At 39.2% G+C, this 18,067-nt stretch overlaps 1 protein-coding gene across 8 annotated transcripts in view; it reads left to right on the forward strand.

Moving 5' to 3' along the window:
* The window catches only part of LOC117206484 (CREB-regulated transcription coactivator 1), a 64,597-nt gene that overhangs the window by 39,438 nt on the left and 7,092 nt on the right, over nt 1-18,067 (forward strand). For 2 of the 8 annotated variants that reach the window (XM_033445871.1, XM_033445864.1), the window contains 11 exons: nt 201-456; nt 5,071-5,176; nt 6,074-6,197; nt 7,895-7,987; nt 11,313-11,468; nt 11,827-11,934; nt 12,195-12,356; nt 13,697-13,702; nt 15,996-16,058; nt 17,351-17,425; nt 17,718-17,889. In XM_033445871.1, the coding sequence (XP_033301762.1) occupies nt 201-456; nt 5,071-5,176; nt 6,074-6,197; nt 7,895-7,987; nt 11,313-11,468; nt 11,827-11,934; nt 12,195-12,356; nt 13,697-13,702; nt 15,996-16,058; nt 17,351-17,425; nt 17,718-17,889 (1,321 nt within the window). Of the gene's footprint in view, nt 1-200; nt 457-5,070; nt 5,177-6,073; nt 6,198-7,894; nt 7,988-9,689; nt 9,738-11,312; nt 11,469-11,826; nt 11,935-12,194; nt 12,357-13,696; nt 13,703-15,995; nt 16,059-17,350; nt 17,426-17,717; nt 17,890-18,067 lie in introns of all 8 variants that reach the window. The other 6 variants (XM_033445866.1, XM_033445865.1, XM_033445867.1 and 3 more) reach the window with 6 other exon arrangements.

The following is an 18,067-nucleotide window of genomic DNA, read 5'->3' on the forward strand; positions in this document are numbered from 1 at the left end:
TTACATGCATCCATATATTTTTTGTTCTAGTTGAAAGAAACACGATGAATGAGTTTTTCCTTTCGTGTCGTTTGAATAGACACGTGCAAGATATGCAATCGATAAAAATTTATTGCGTGTGCACGTAAAAATGCTTCTTCGAGTGGCAAGATAATGTGATTGTCGAGATAAATACTTAAATAATGTTTTCGCGTTTATAGACAGCGCTCAGCAATTTGGAGGAGATGCAGCACAATTCCATGGTGTATCGTAACAACGAGAGGGGTAGGAGCATGGGAGTTGGACCGATGCGACCTCGTCCGATGGAAAAAAGGCACGATACCTCACCGTACAGCGGTGTTCCGTATCTTTCACCACCGCCACCGGACACATGGAGGAGAACGAATTCAGACTCGGCTCTGCATCAAAGCGCCAACGAAGCCTGCCAGTCAAACACCACCATCCCCCATCGACGAGGTATAGATACGTTCAATCTTGATTTTCCTGCTTTTCTTCGTCATCCACAGGGGGCGATCGTTACTGCAACAAAGAAACTAATAATATCAAGGATACGATAAACTTACCGAAAGATAGTATCGTAACAAACAATCACGGAAATTATATTATAGAAATTAGATTATATTACAGAGTAATATAACGGTAAACATTGATAATCTAGTGAAGCAAGGGAGAGAAAATTAGGTTCAAAGAGGGGAAGGGAGCTTCGAGATATGAAAAGGGCATTAAAAAGGTAGCGTGGGTAGAGTATTAGTTAAGGAATGGCTGAGTGAAAAAGAAAGGAAAATAGGAAGGACAGAAAATAGCAGAGAAAGGGAAGAATACTTTTGGAGAAATAGTTACCGGTTAGTTAGGATTGTAGAAGGTCTAAGGCAGCAGAAGCTTGATATAATTAAAGTTCTGACGGAACGGGGGAAAGAGTTGCAAGGTCAAGTGCGATATCGTGAAATTTGGAACGCCAAATATAACAGTAGGTAGAAATACATAAGAACAGTGAAGAAAGCGGAATACGTGGAGAAAGAAGGAAAAGAAGGCAACCAGAGGCTAATTGAGAGGATAAGATGCGGATAACGTGTAGGAGAGAAATCGTTCCTGGTTGGAAGAGTAAAAACGCAAATGTATTCTGTGTAGTTTAAAGATAGATATCTTGAAACACCTGTTAAAACGATGCTGTAGGATAAATTCTAGCGTATTGAAAGAGAAGATATGCTGGAAGATAGGATAAGAGATTTGAAAAAAGATCGTAGGAATATAGGTAGGTACCGAACTAATTAAAAGCCAAAGGTAAACACGCGATACTATACAAATTAAGTATAGGATAGTCTACATAGAAATAAAAAGAAATAAAGCTATATATGTGGGTGTTTGGATGTGATGAATGCTACAGTTGTATGGAATTGAATGGCAGTTAGATATATAGCAAGCAAAGTTCGTTGGTAATCTGATAATCTTGCAACGATGAAATAAAATAATAATAATAATAATGTGTTTCGTTTAAAAATTGGACAAAACATTTCAACGTACATACGTACGCTATATATATATATATATATATATATATATATATATATATATATATATATATATATATGGAAATAAGGACGTATTTAAGTAATCGTCGCTAATTAAGCCTAAGTGGATCTGTCTACCGATGAACGGTGTCGCGCGCGATTCCTCCTGTTCATCACGCTCGAACCAGCCTAGTGTTCCTTTTTCTTGCGATCGACACGTTTTTCTCCTGTATCTGATTCGTTGTGATCCGATCACATCGCTTCGTGGAAACACGTTACTAGTGTTACAATGCGTTTTGATGATGCCGACCGCGCTGAAAATTGTACTGGCCGCGTAGGATTCGCGGAAAAAAGAGCGCGCCAATCAGGCGGTCGCTTGTTAACCAGTCGCAACAGAATTGTGTCGCAAAATGTTTTATCGTGGGGGAAACACGCGTCATCTAGACGCGACAAATAGTCAATTTGTTCGGATATTCGATACGATATCTGGTACAGTTCAGCCAATTCGCGCCCTCGTGAATCTTCCCGCGCGATTTTCCCTTTTTGTTCGCAAATTGAAAACGAACGTTTTGCAATTTAAAGTCTACACTTTGTCACAGTCTACGTTTGTCGTACGTATTCCATCCGGACAATTCTCTAGCTATGAATTGTCTGAAAGGAAGTTTTTTAAATAAAGAAACTGCAACGCTTTCTTCTTTGATTTCTGAAAGCTAGAACCGAGCATACTTCAAATATGGAATAACGAGACTAATTTAGTCGTTGCAATAGAAATATCGACAAATGAAATTTATTTTGCAATTTAATGGAGTTTTGACTAAATATACGATGTTTTGATGAAATTGACTTGCTGTTAAATTTGTATTTGAAGAAAAAGAAAGGAACGATATTTCATCCGTATAATTGTAGAAACGAAATTTTTGTATTTGATCAGATATATAATTCGATGACCAACACCGTACTCAGAGATTCTCGTTTATTCACGTTTCTAAACCCTGCACGACAACCCTCCAAGCTCACCATTTTAAGGCTCATTTTTTTCTCGAAATTGTCCTGGCTATCGTTCTCCGACCCTTCATTTAAAGAATCGTAGTAACGACGACGTAAATAGAATAGAACGTTTCACGCAGAGCGTGGTTAATCTAGAACGTAATCTTCGAACCATTAAGTCAGTTTTCGCGTCGTTTCTGGGATCCGCCCCGTTTGAAAAAGTACGTGTCTCGCGCTCGAGCCAACTGTGCTCCGCATAATAAACGCTTTCGGTTGTCGCGTAAATAATTCCGGCGACACGTGTCACCGATGGCGTGTATTATTTCGAGAATTATCACCACGTTTCCCCTCCGACGTTTCTCGTCAACTTTTGTTTCGGTGTGATTTTCACGAAGACACTCGTCTCAGAAATTCCCTCATTATCATATTACCTAGTTACCTCGTTGTACGTCCGCCACTCGGCCTCTCGAGTGGCTGCCTGGCAAATTTTCGACGAAGATCAAGCATTTTAAGCCTTGCAAGCTGGTTTCTTATCTGAACAAGGATTTGTCAGGATCCTCTTTTGCTGCGTTTAATTGTCTTCCTTGATTTAGAGGTCACTCCGATAAGATATAAGCTACCTATATACAGTAGACACTGACAGATGTCGATATATACAGCTTCACGAAAGTATCCGAACGTTTACAGACATTTTTCATGAATACGTTAATGTGCGTTAATATGAAATATCTTGAGACTTGATTAGCACCGTGATATGATTATCGTGATCGCATTGGTAATGTTTAAAAGAAATCTGGAAATATTTATAGAGATTACAAGATATTTAATACAATATATATTACACAAGCATGCATGGTATTAGTCAATTATCTGTTACATTAATAAACTTGAATAACGTGTGACTATTTTCCCGTGATAATTACGTTCTTGAAAATAATTGTCCTTCTAGATGTATATTAATTATGCATCTACGAATCCTATTATGTAGAAGCGGAGTAAACCAGTTTGGATTCTGAAAAATTTATATTCTCTGAAGAAATTTTTAATGCGAAGTCAATGCGCACGCGTGTGTTTTTTTTTTTTTTTATAGAATATTGACACGAAAATTACAAACCATTTTCTCGTTTTTCGATTTATTCAAATCATTTTATGACAGAAATATCAATAGTGATAAGTCGGCGTTTTATTTATTGCGCGAACTATTAAAAACAGAGTACGATACACGTTCCTACGATGGTCTACGTGTGAATTCAATTAATTGTACGTAGAAAAGTTTTACTTCTATCTTTTTCCCAGCAATATACCATTTGAAAATACATTTCCTGTAGTTTGACGTATAAATAAAAAGCGACCTTTTTGTATTTTTATTTCGTGCAAATACCCGTTTTATTTTATACGACAAAAGTAGAAAGGTAAAAATAGAACGAAATACAATGTCCAGCTCGGCTCTTAACATAGCGTTACAAATGTTTAATGAATTAATTCAGCACCTCGCTATATTCTGCCCTGTGATATACTCGCGAAAAATGGGGCACCGTATCGATAAAAAAACGAGAAACTATTAAGAGCTTCCTGCGAAAGATTTGGAATTTGCGAACAGGTCTTTAGAAAGACGGGTCATTGGCCGAGGCAGGTTTTCCGATTCCGGTCGGTCGGATATACGCGGCTTCGATGATTCCCTCTTAATCTGTTACCGACCAGCGACACGAGGGGATCGGAACTGAAACGTTATACCCATAGTAATGTTAGCAAGTAGCAAGCATTACATGGTGTTAGGTTGCTTCAACGAAATCGGACGCTCTGCCTTGGGACTACGTATCGTGTGCATCACCCTCCAACTATGGCACGTTTTAAAGCATAAGCGTCGAAAAGCTGCAATTGTATTAATTGTAGAATTACCAGAATTATCATAATCATCGATTCGTAATTTTTCATATAAATTTTATAAATCTTGTAGATTTGATGTATTTGTTTTATTATTTGAAAATGAATTAAATATTCTAGGAAATTTGGACTATTATTATTATTATTATTTTCTTGGAAATTTGAATTATTAATACAATGAAAATTTTCACGGAAATTTGAACTATTAATGTAATGAAGTTTTCTCGGCAATTTGAATTATTAATATAATGAAATTTTCTCGGCAATTTAAATTATTAATATAATGAAATTTTCTTGGATGTTTGAATTATTCGATGCTGCGTTTTTCACAATTTCAGTGATCTTTTTCTAAAGAATGTTTTCATCCTTGCATCGTGTATTCTTTAATCAAAATGTGCATCATATTCATTACTCGTGTTAATTATAATTATGCTTTACACAATTGTGGTGTTTTTTTTTACTACCATATATATGTTTTAGATTTACTTTCGTTTACCGTATCCTTCATTGCGATTCCTTAAGTTACAAACTGGACGTTTTTTAGCCACCGCTAATTCAAGCGTTAATAGTCGACAAATTGCCTTGAACACGACAAAATTAACAATATTTAGAATTAATTACTTATCGTTTGATCCTTCGTGTTGCTACTTTTAACCTTTTTATCTTACATTTTATAATTCGTTGTATATAGATCAGCATACCATAACCGGGTCCGGGAGCGACAACAGGGACCTGCATTACGGATTCATCGAACGGCCAAGATCATCCTGTGAAATACCTCGAGTGCCTGGAAGCAAGTAAGGAAACCTTTTCTCTCCCTCTGTATCGACCAGCGATACCAACCCCGTATCGATTTCGATTAGCCGGCTCAAGGAAAAAGACGGCTGAAATTTTACGAATCTCGTGGAATATCTCCTCTTGATAAGTACACTGTCTATTGTTGCACACCAGTATATGCATTATTTATACGTCGTGGCTATTGTACGAAGTTTCATTGTATTCACGACGCATTATATCGCACATACTAATGCGCTCGTGCACAGAGTTTATATAATTTTGAATAGGGATCGTCCGGTCTGTCCTCGGGACAGTCTTAAATTTTAGCGCGTTCGCGACAAGCGATCGAAGTCTAACTCTCATCTTTGTATTTTATTAGTCGTCTTATCTATCATCTACTTTCTAAACGATTGTCTAATAATATCGTATAGTAGAAGCTTGATTATTAAAACATCGATTAAACGATCGATCATCGAAGAGTTAATTAGCGAAACATTTGACGATGGTTGGCCGTAAGAAAAATTATGAATTCCTTAGCTTTTGGAAAGCTATCCGTTTAATGTTAACGTTTGAAGATAACAGATGATAAACGTGATAAGTTCGTTCGTGTAGAATTTTGCTATTCTAATATTATCCAATGTTTAAGGGGAGTATACACGTTATAATTTCTTTGGATAAATAATTATATTCTACTCTAGTCGAAACATTCCAGTTAATTCAACAAATTTCAGTTAATCTCGTAGAATTTGAGTTCCTAGTTTTGCACTTTCGTATTACAGTTGGACAACATTGACATTGGTCGAAGTCGTTTCGAGAATGACTGGCGCCTCGAGACTCTGACAGTTACTATAGATTCTCGTGCGCTTCTCTCTCGTAAATGCATCGATTTCTGATTGAAGCACGTATTTGTCTTGCAGCATAGATCCGAGCTCTCAGCCACCAGGACAGCAAATTCCCATAGGCAACACGCGATCGTTGCCCGACCTGGTCCACTTCCCGTCGGATCAAGAGGATCACTCGAGCAGTACACCATTCAGCAACGTAAGTTCGTCCAATTACGTGTCCTTCACGCGGCTCAGTTTCTTCTTAAACCTTACGAGGCTGTACATTCGTAAATCACCTTTTATTACAGTCGTACCTTCCTTCGTTATTTTATTTATTTATTTATTTTATTTTATCGTGTTCATTATAAAGGGGAATTTCTGTCTTTGGTATTCGTCGGTCTAATCTCTTAAGCTGATTCGTCGTACGCTACCGCTGAAAGATATGCGGGCGCTTGTTTCTATCCGATAAAATTAAATTCAGTTAGAAAATTGCAAACAAGAAGACCAAGTACGATTTTATACTTCATTAGAGAACTTTATTAGAGAATCGTAATATGAAATTTATTTTTAAAAGGTAACTTACGATAGAAGAACTGTCATTTGTAAGCGTTAAACGTTACGGAGCAGTTTTATTATTTTAAAAGCTCATTGTCTTCGATTTCATTTCCTTTGGACAAAGCCCTTTCAAATTAATACAGAGAAATTAATTGCATCAATAAAATTAAGGACTCGTTCAAATTTCCACGAATTAATTTTAATATATCATTGATAAAGTTTTGAATAAAGAAGAATATCTATATATAATTGATTGCATAAGATATAAACTATTGCTTTTAATAGTTCGTCTGGTATTAATATTTATCGTCACACATATTTCACGTGTTATCTATACAAATCGATCGAAGGGTTCATACATTTACCAGTGGCTGGGTACAGTGTACAGTTCAAACGTCCCCTTTTCTTCATATTTATTTCGGATATACTACAAGATCATGTAATTTTATGTGGCTTTGACTCTTTAGCACTACGAGTCTCCTTCGTACTATAGCCGAAACTTTCTTTCTTTATCTAGTTATCTAGCTATAAATTCTATAGTTATCTAAATTCTAAATTCTAATTCTAACAGAAACACGTTTCTTCTAGCTTCTCGCGAAGGAGAAATAACGCATTATAAATCCACTTTGATCGAAAATAAATACATTTATCATTCAGTTTTTTGATAATTCGTTCAACTATGATTTAAATATACGTAAGGTATCAAAGTTGAAAGGGATAAAGAAATTACTCCGAATCTCCTAAATTCGTCCAATTGAATTATCCCTTGAATCATTAGTTTCTGCAAATAGCATTTACATAACTATCAGCTTGAGAGGCTAGTCTCTATAATCCAAGACACGACTTTTCCTCGATAAAACTGTAAAACGAAGAAAACGATGCTCTGTTCGGATTAGCCAACTTACTAATTGCAATTAACTAACTAATATCACTATCGAGTTTCTATTCTCCTTCTCGTTAGTCAGATCATTTAACGTGAAGTAAGCCGACTAATCCGGACGAGGCATGACGAATTTAAATAACAGGTGGTATTCAGTTCGAAATTCATCGTATCGCCATGTCGTATCAACTTCGTGCAAAAATGCGTCCGCGGAAACGGTGTACGTGTCGATATCGGAATAATCGCGCGCGATTACGATATATATATCTTTTTTTGCCCTATTTTCAACACGTTCTCAACCCGTTTGACCGCGTCTACTTTTATTTTGTTCCCTTTTCTTTCTTTCTTACATATCCACTACAGACCGTGTCATATCAGGTAGCGTCGCGTGACGTTCGAGTAACATAAAAGACTTAGGTAGCGTTTCCTTGGTAGAAAGGAATCTGTTTTGAAATGGTGGTACTGCTGGTGTATTCCAGAGTCGTGAAACGAGCAGTCCCACAAATCTGTCGCCGACCAGCTTACCCCAAGCTGGGAGGCTATCCTTTTCGCAGGATCAGACCAGCGCCCAAGTAAATATCCTCGCGATCCTGTACGGTACACAGTATCGGGTTCTTAGAGAATGTTGCTGCACCTGCCAACTCTATAGTCGACAGCGCTGTGTCTTTCTTCACCGTTCACTTTGATCGATCAAAGTACTGTTCTCTATTCTCGTAACTTTGATTGAGAAATTCGCTTTGGATTGATCAAACTCGATATTACAAATGCCGTAAATATTTGACTTCGGGTTTGAAACATAGAGAAAGACGCGGTCTCGTCGACTATGCGTATAGTATATTAGGTACTTGCAGATGAAATAGCCGAATTTTTGACAAGATTTTTAAGATATTTATAGCTTTTTGAAAAATATCTGATTTCTAGTGATAATAATGAACTGTAAAGGAAGGGAGAAGATTTTATATATAAAGGAGACAGCTTTGGAAATTATTTACTGTCACTTAGATTTCCATTTAGAGCTTCTTGAATGTGGAATTTAGAACGAGTCTATATTCGTAGCGGTTTGGAAGAATGTGGTTGACCGACTGTAATTGACAATTCCAAATATCACAAGTTAGTAGGTCAGATGTAAAAATTAGATGAGAACGTATAAATTTAATGTGACTAATTTTAAGTTTAATGTTCGTTATTTCTGATTAATCTTTATTTGGAAAATATTATTCAATAGTAATTTTAGTCGTTAAATATCGAATCAGATATGGCAATCGTGAAATCGGCTATTTTATATGCAACAACCTAAAAGAGAGATGCCTGGTCTCTATAAAGCTAGTTAGTAGGAATCAGAACGTAACGGCTGGTACATGCGTAGTGTTGCATGGAAAAAAGATGTTCTGTGCTTTTCTGTGCTTCGATAACCATCGCTGTGTTACGAGTACAACGTCACAGAGCTTTCGGATAAACAGTAGCGTATCGTCGTTATTAAAACGAAACGTAATGGCGCGATGTTCGAACGCGATTTCCGTACGACTCGACGAGAAAGAACGAAATCGACGATCGGATTAGCGATTTCGTTTTTCCACGCAGACTTATCGCCACCGACGGTTATGAAACACTTAGATCGCCAGCTAAAGTGTTTTACTTTGTACGTAACTACTATGGCATGCCGCTCTCCACTCGCGTACAATTTCTATAGAGTGCCATTATCGTTCTCCGATGGAGCAATCACGGCCACGGTTTGTTAATCGTTATCTAGATTAGTCGTAGCCCGGCTGAATATCGATTTTATCCTACATCCTGGTCGTAAAACGTTAATGCACCGTGGCGAAAGAAGCGTAATGCCTGTCGTTGCGTCGTGAGTTTCGCTACGAGTAAGTTCTCTCGCGAGACACGCGTACCTCGTTGTTCTAAATGCGCTAAGAAATTACGAAAATGTAATTTTATAATATACATATCTTTTCTCTTTAATCCAGCGATCGTGTAGTTTGCCACGAAATGGTCAAAATTTTTTAAATTGCCACTACTCTCTTGTATTATTGCTTCGAGTGAATTATAAGCGTTCGATGCATGCCCTCTTTTTCATTTAAAACGAACGATTCGATCAACGTTAACGATAAACGGTTTTGCGCGGTAAAAAAAAAAGGAAAAAGATTGAATTTGGTCTCGGATCGTTTGAGCGAATTAGTACCAGCCTCCTGTACGCTTAGCGGCCACCTTTAATTTCATTTTATTTTTATTTTGCCTTTGTTGTAGTGTTTGTTTGTGTTTGTTATTTTGCAGAACCATTTATCAGTGCCTGTTAACTCTAGGTTCCTTCACACGTGTAAGGTTAGTAGCAATTTTTTTGTTCTTGCGCTTACGACAACGCCGCGCGTCTCACTACAAATCTCCTTTCGTTCTTCGATTCGTTTTTCCCCATTTTCTTTCTTTCTATCGTTTTTAATATCGTCCCGCTTCTTAATAGTATCCGTAGCTTACGAAACAGAGGCAATAGTCGAACCGCACATGTAAAATACAGCGAAAAGTCACGGATAGTCGAACCTCGGACACGAATTCGGTGATCTCGTGACACCGCGTGTCAACGTTGCAAAGTAGAAAAAGTTTGGCTAAAAGTAGAAGTTTCGTGGAATCGTTGACACGCGATCGGGAATTAGCTCTTGTGCTTTTTCCGGACGAAAATACGCGGATAGAATTTCATCGATGAATTTCTCACTGAGATCGTCGGAGGCGTAAACGTTCGATCGGAAATTTTTCCACCGCGTAAATGGAAAATGTTTGTCGTCGAGTTTCGAACTCGTTTCCATGGTCCGTTTCTTAGCTGGGGGAAGGTTATTTCGCGCTGGCACGATGGTTAGAAGTTCCATATCGGAACTGGAGAACTTTGCCAGCTAAATGAATCCGATATCTTTGTGAATCTTGTTTGCATTCGCGAGGGCTCCGAGGAAAAGAGGAACTTTTATCGGTCGAGTCACTCGACCGGATAGACGTTAATTGTCCGCTTAAGAAGAAAAAGCTCGGCCGTCGCGGATGAATAACGTTTACCTGATAAAGCTCGCTGGTTCGTAATTAAATTGGAAATTGAAGAAAACGTCCGCCCCTCGGACGATCTCGGCCTTTTCGGTTTCGTGTAAATACAATGGAACCTTTAGTATCCGAAGAGGAAAATTGCAATGAAAATGACGACGAAGCCTTCTCAATCCGAAGTATTATTGCATTAGACAGAGACCTTAGACGATTTAAGGCATAACTGAATTCAACGCAGGTCAACGCCATTAAGAATCTTACGATTTGATTTATCAGCAGAATAAAAGATATACGATCCGCGAATATAGTTAACTAAACATTACATTTATATTACATATTATCCTTCGTAATTATCCTTGTATTATACTTTCTGAAATATCCAGTGCCTACAAATAACATTGGCGTACTATGGTGCTTATTCCAGTATTTATATATCGACTAATTGGGTCCAAGTATCTTAAATTTACGTATCGTATCGTTTAATAGAATTTTCATATAATTACGAAAATTCGATATTATGAAAATGAAAAGATTTGTTGGAGAACGAGGACGTATGTAGAACAATATACAACTGTAGAATAATAATTACGGAGAAAACTAATTACAAGACCGTTCTATCATCTGGAAATTCCTTCAGCCGAACAATCACGTATCTCCCTATTAATTCGGATAATGGAGGTTTTACCGTACCACGAAAAGAGACGAGCACCGCGGTCGTCGGTAAACCGCGTTTCCCGTGACTTTGAACGTTCGCAATCGGCATAGAAATCGATCGCGCGAGCCTCGCATAGCTACCGCTACTAACCATTCAGACTGAGGCTAGGCGAAGGAAAAAAAGAAACCGCCGACCGATCGTTAATAGCTGTGCCTATGAAACAGGGTGTGGCGCTAGAAAACAGCACAAGTACTTCGCAACAGGATCTTCAGAGTTATTCGCAACAACCGGTGCCTCAGCCACCGACGGCGACGTCCCACAGTCCAACTGGTCACTACATTTATCAGCAACCGCACAGTCCTGTGCCACCGCAAAGTCCAGTTAGTATATCACGTTATTCGCGTTCGTTTCTCCTTTCCTCTGCTCGATTTCTCAAACATTTATACCCTACGAGGATCTCGTTCGCAAGCTTCCAGCTTATGAAACGAGGCAAAAAACGATCGGATGGTAGCTTGAAATTATTTCGCAGTCGAAAGGTCGACCGCGTCGTTTTTCTTTTTTCTTTTTTCTTTTTTATTTCCGAGCATCCTGTCGGATCGAATGATTTAGACCGCCACGAAGGTTAATTGGTTTTTAGTCGCGTATTTTGCCAAGGGCAGAGGACGACGGAGTATACGACGTGTGACAAGGAAAAAGAGAATTTATTGATATAATGGTTCTTCTTGTGGCTGTTCTTAGAAGTCGTCGCAGACACAGCAACCGCAGCTCAACTCCTTAGGCTCGTACAGATCCTCGCAGCAGGTGAATAGGCCGTCGCCTCAATCGTCACCCGGACTAACGATTCAAGTAAGTATTTTTATAATAAGTGTTTATGGACCAATAATGGAAAAATAAATAACGGAAATTAAATAGCGGAAATATAATTTTGCAAAGATTCAATATTCCTTTTAGTTATTATTTTATAGTTACGAGTATGTTATATACAATATACGATAGGTAAAAGGCAAAAAGTACATAGAATTCGATCGAATAATAAAAGAAGTAATAATGGAATAATAAAAATAACAGGAGTGTAAATAACTGGTGTAATCTGTGATCGATCGCAGGGCAGCCCATTGAGTTACAGTAATAATCCATCGGCGCCTCCTAGTCCCACGGGTCATCCAGGTCCACCGAACTTAACGTCAGAGAACATCGACCAAAACAATTACTTCCTGAACCAGGCACAGGCAGCGGCGCTTCAGCAGGACTTCGAGCAGTTCACGATGGTTAGTAAAAGGAGTCCGTCCTTATCGTGGAGTATCGTGGTTTTCGTATTCAGCCACCGTCTCGTGTTCTCTTCCTTTCACAACGATCCAACGCGATGCCTCAGGTTTAAATCTTTCAGACAATTTCACGTTGTCTTGGTGAGAAAGTATCTTTGGAAACGACTCGACGAATCGTCCCGATCGTTCGTTCGATTTTACAGGATTCGGAGCGTCGCTCAAGGGATCTTCGAATATCTCCCTTATTACCAAGAGTGGCGCTATCGACATCACGTTGCGTTTCGGCCGTGAACAACGCTTCACCGGTGTTGTTTTATTGCTCGTAACGCGGAAGCTAAATCGATAGCACTGCGGTTGAGACATTTTATTTAACATCGCACAGCAGTGGAGCACGCATGCTTCACGTTCGACTCGTGCTACTTTCCATTATAATTGATTTTAATTTATAATTGTAACGAAAACGACGATTGATTTTTTCTTTTTTTTTTTTTTTTTTTTTTTAGATAGTAGCGTCTTTTGGTACTCGGAATCGAGATTATGATAAATGATCTACAGTGGCTGATAAAAGTATTTCAACGCTTAAAAGACACTTACGCATGTAATTGTACGTGTTGCGTAAAACATTTTGAAATACAATCAGCACCGTAACGAGACACGATCGTTATGATCGTATTGCTAAAGTTTGAAACCAATCTGAAAATGTATATAGAAATTAAAAGACACACGTGTTATATGTATTCGTAAAAGATTTCTACGAGCGTTCGAACACTTTTGTAAGCTACTGTGTACGTCCTAATTTATGGTTAAACGAAAATTACACGGTTCTACGGAAATAACTCTCGTCACGGTTCCACGCCTTCGTCGTTTAATCAGGTACCTTCTACGACAGAATTGCGGATACGCTTATAGTAATCGCGCAATACGAGCAATATTTTGTTTAAGAAGATTCAAATATATCGGTCAGAGACTAAAGACACACAGAAGTATTCTTTCAAGAAAAAAAAAAAAAAAAAAGAGAAAGAAAGGATAAACATGGACAAGGATACACGAGTCTCTTATTACGAGTATGAGCCCGTCAATTATTTTTCGTCCAAAAAACTTCATCCCGTGTTGCGTCGCTTTTCCGCTTTTCTTTGGTCGCTAGTTTTCCATACGAGGCGCATTGTTTCGATCGAAAAATTCCTACCAAAGTACATCTTATCCATCGAATAATTCTTTCACGGAAACTTCTGACGATTCGTTCGAGAGACGCGCAACTTTGCATCTCTGTAACGTAGATCACGCGGACTCGACAACAACTACGTTTTAATTGGATCGTAATTGTTTGTTTGTGCATACGGAAGGGAGTGGTAAGTACGCGAACAGTTATCGTTTCGTTTGCGTAAGATTTTGGGAATGCCGCTGAGTATGTATGATTTTCGACGATCCTTTACGTAGAAGCGATCCATGTAGACGCCACCTACGGTCTCGATCTGCATGATACGCAACGTCTTGTCGACGTTCGTCGACACTTTTCTCTTTATTTGTCGAGCGCGTGTCTGATTGCGATGAATTTTAGGTTCGCTCGCGATGAACGCAATTTCAACATGTTCTTGGCGCTTAATTGCTCCTATGATTTACTGCGTTACGGTTCTCATTCTTTCTGAATGCGTTTGTTTTTCTGTGTTGCCTTTAGGTAGTTGGCCATTTGTTGTATATTCCTGTATCGCGTTAAATCTTTGTCTATCGTAATTTGATACAGAATTAAGCCCAACGCTTATAAATATAATTTAACATAAAGAACCTGCCGATCGTTTATAATCTTGATCATATAGGAATAAATAGAAAAGTATAATAATTAGCAATATAATAAAAAGCAAGAACGACGATGCTGGTTAAACGTGGAACGTTGTAAATAATTGTAATATCGAGCACGAAATTTTTTTAGCGAAATCTATTTATCTTAAACTGTTTGTTTGTTCCAAAAATAACCCTTACGGGATCTCGAAAATTCATTTGATATAGATGGACTTTTGCATACCTCGTCTGAAAAAGTAAAGGCAAGTTTTTTTCATTATTAAATTATAGTCACATAATTTTTATTTTTTCCGTTCCACCCTATTAAGTATACGTTATTATTAGCATTGTGGCGTATTATTGAATGGTATGCAATCATGGTGCGAGACAAAAATAGACAACAAATGGATACCGGCCTCTTCGTTGCCCGAAGATCACGATTTCCCCTCGATCGTGGCTCATGGATGTCCGTGCATAATTTTTCGACGTGTTCCCCCACGATGGCTGACCTTCACAAACCTAGACGATATGAATTATTCCACGTGCACGTGTTACCACGAATTTCTCCGACACTCACGCTTTTGGTATGTCGCTCGTTTTGGTCGAGCGTTCCGGCGATTAAAAAGGTCAGAAATTATGCGAGTTAATAATCCATGAGCCGCCTGTGTCGTTATCGCGTGCATTGTTAATCATCGCTCGTATCGACGAGCGATTAACGATCTCTCTGTTGCAAGTACGGTTCGCTTTGTTCGCTTCGAATTCTTCGTCGTTGGGATTCTTCCACGGTTTAGCAAAATCGCGCAAGCTGGAAGAACTACGTCGCCCCAAAAGCTTGAAATTACTTTCCACTTGGTTTTCTGCATGCGTCCGTAATTTTCCTTTGCCGCGAACCAGCGTTTTCGTTGCCGTTCGTAGCGAAGTACATAATTTTTCATTGCGCCCGATCGATAGACGCAGCGATTCTACGGTGCATCATTTCGAACACGCGCTTCTTTTTTTCGAACGACTGCACCAGCTCGTATTAGAGAGACACGATCTCTTTTCCTCTCGCATTCCTGTAGCCGGGTTACTGGATATCCGACGAATTTAAGGTGTCAGCGCGCATAATGACAAAATTGTTTGTATCAGTTACGAAATGAAATAATTATCCTAGCAAGAGATCGATAAACAATGTACTACACGAGCCTCTCGGAAGACAAATTGATCGATTACGTTTCTAGTTTTTACCTAAACATATACACTGGCATTTACGTGATTAGTAGACTGCGGATATTCGTGCGTTTGTATGTAGAATACATACGATATATAAATACAAAATATCCAAAGTAAATTACTCGCTAGAATATTCAATTGTTACTTGGCATCTGTTTCTTTCTGATTTCGGTTATGTTTGGGGAAAAATCCGCGGTCTAACGATCTATGTTTGAATCTCTCAGAGAACGAAAGAACCTTTTTATCGATTAGAAACGCGAATCGTTAGACTTCACACATTCATGTATTACACCTTGATATTTACTTCTTCTATTTAGAGTATCATCGCAATCCTGTTATTCGATACTTTATTGCCAATAATTTTCCTGTTATTTGTTCGAAGATATCGGATACACGAGTATGTATAAATCATATGCGAGAAGCAATAATTTGTTCAAAATAGGAACATGATACACATATTAGCGATCTTTCAGCGCGAATCTCAATGAACCTGGCCACCACCAGCCTCCACAGTTTACATTTCGATGGTTAATTCTTCACCCTCGCATAAGAAAGAAAAAGAACAGAAAATACTCCTCTTTTTTAACTGCCTCGTTCTGCGAATACGATTGAAATGTTAAGCCTTGATGTTTATCTGTTGCCCGCATCCGTCAGGATTGGCCGAAATTCGCGCAGCAGCTCATGGAACTTGGTTGCACCTGGAACCCGCAGATAGAGGTGAAATAACGCCCTTGACAAACTATATGAACTTGATCCTTTTCTCACAACCCCTCGACACGACGAGCTTCCACTTTCTTCTCGCAACTTTCGCGTTCTACGTGCCGTCATCCGTTCTCCTACTTCGTTATCTTTCTTTTTTTTTTCTTTCTTTTTTTTTCTTCTTCTTTTCAAGCAGCCAACGATTGATCGATGTCTACGGTCGCGTTAAAAGAAACTCACGGTGTTATCACGATGTGGTCGTTGGCGCGATAATTGGCCGTTCTGGAGGCAAAGAAACGCACCAGGCGGTACTACGATTTAATAAGAACCGATCGTTGAAGCGTTTACGTTCCTATACTTCCGCTTTATCTGGCGACCTTGTCGTTGAACGCCGCCATAGCACCGGGTCCCGTGGTAAAATTTACAAAACGACGTCGTGATGGTTTACCGCACGCTTTACGCTGGATATACCGAGGTTCTAAAAGACGAATAAGACGTACCAACGTGAAAATTCCTCGGTTCGACTCGCGTGGCGCACGAGGTCCATTTGCTCGGCCCGCGATACCCCAACGAAATCGCCGTGTTATCAGGATGGTAATTTTATCATGTAAGTTTCGTATATTCGTTTTAACGCAAGTCGTCCTGATGTACCGTAACGTTCGGCGAAGGAAAAATCGAACGCCAATTTCTATGAACAAAGGAAAGAGAAGAAGGAAACGAACAAATTGCAGCATTTTTTCGCGAGTATCGAACGTTCCGTTATCTCTGAAGGAATATCCGTCGGAATTTTCATCGAGAGTGATTAAAAGCTGGTAAAGTCATTATACGTCAACGAATACAGGCTAGAAACGGAGGAACGGTAACGACCAATTCCACTAAAGAATGAACGTATCCACGTGGCGAATAAAAGCGCTTACGATTCGATCCGCCGATCCGCCTTTCGTTTTTCTCTTGCGTTTTCTTGCTCCCGCGCCCTTCCTTCTCTCAGCCTGTCCTCGTCGTTCGGCCGCACCCTACCCTTCTTCTTCGCTTCGTCCTCGCATGGAATCACCCTCGAGCTGATCGACTACGGGAAGTACGCAGTACATGCCGATGTAATTAATACACGACGATCGAGCGGATCTAGCGTCCACGTATCAGCTCTTCCGCTTCCATCCTCCCTTTATTTCTTTCTCTCTGTCTCTGTCTCTCTCTTTCTCTTTCTCTTTCTTCCAATCCCTCTGTTCGATTCACCGGAAGAATTTACATCGACGATATATCGTTACAAACATAGAGATTCACTCATTTTTATTTTGTGTTTTTCGCTTCAGATGGACACGCCCGTGCCGACCAACATGATTGGAACGTATATCGGTTCGCCGAATCACACCACGAATTACACACAGGTGAGCAGGATTCTTCAACATTGCCGAACGGGCGAATTTTTCAAAGATCGTAAATTCCACGCGTTTCTTCTTCGGCAACGTTTATTTACGTTCGCATGACAACCTCGTCGCGTTCGAACCGCGTTAATTGATTTAGTAGAGTACCGACGTGTCTCGCAGGTAAACGAACAGACGCTGCGAGAATCCGTTAAACTATAATTGACGTGCTCGCTGTACCGAGTGGATTTAATGGTAAAATAGTAGGATTTCGAATGCTCGACGGAGTACAATTCGGTTTGGCATTGATTTGCAGAACGACACGATGAATGTGGGAGGTGAGTTGGGCAGCGCAGATGCCGGGTACTTCAGCACGAGTCCCCAAATGCCGTATCAACCCAACACAACGACCACTACTAGCAACAACAGCACCACCACCCAGCAACTCACGCCTCAGACACCGAACACCCCAACGATCATTCTCACTGGTGTGTTCTTGTAAAATTTTTACTTACGTCAAGAGATACGTGTTGCCTTTTTCTTCTGTTACGTATATCAACCAAGATTATTCGCTCATTTTCGATTTAATCATATTTTTCTGTCTAAACAATTTCTTAAATGTATTCTTAACACTTTACCGACCGATAGCCTGGTAATCGGCTTTTT

This window comes from Bombus bifarius, unplaced genomic scaffold (assembly GCF_011952205.1).
Source record: "Bombus bifarius isolate JDL3187 unplaced genomic scaffold, Bbif_JDL3187 scf7180000008008, whole genome shotgun sequence".
Taxonomy (NCBI): Eukaryota; Metazoa; Arthropoda; class Insecta; order Hymenoptera; family Apidae; genus Bombus; species Bombus bifarius.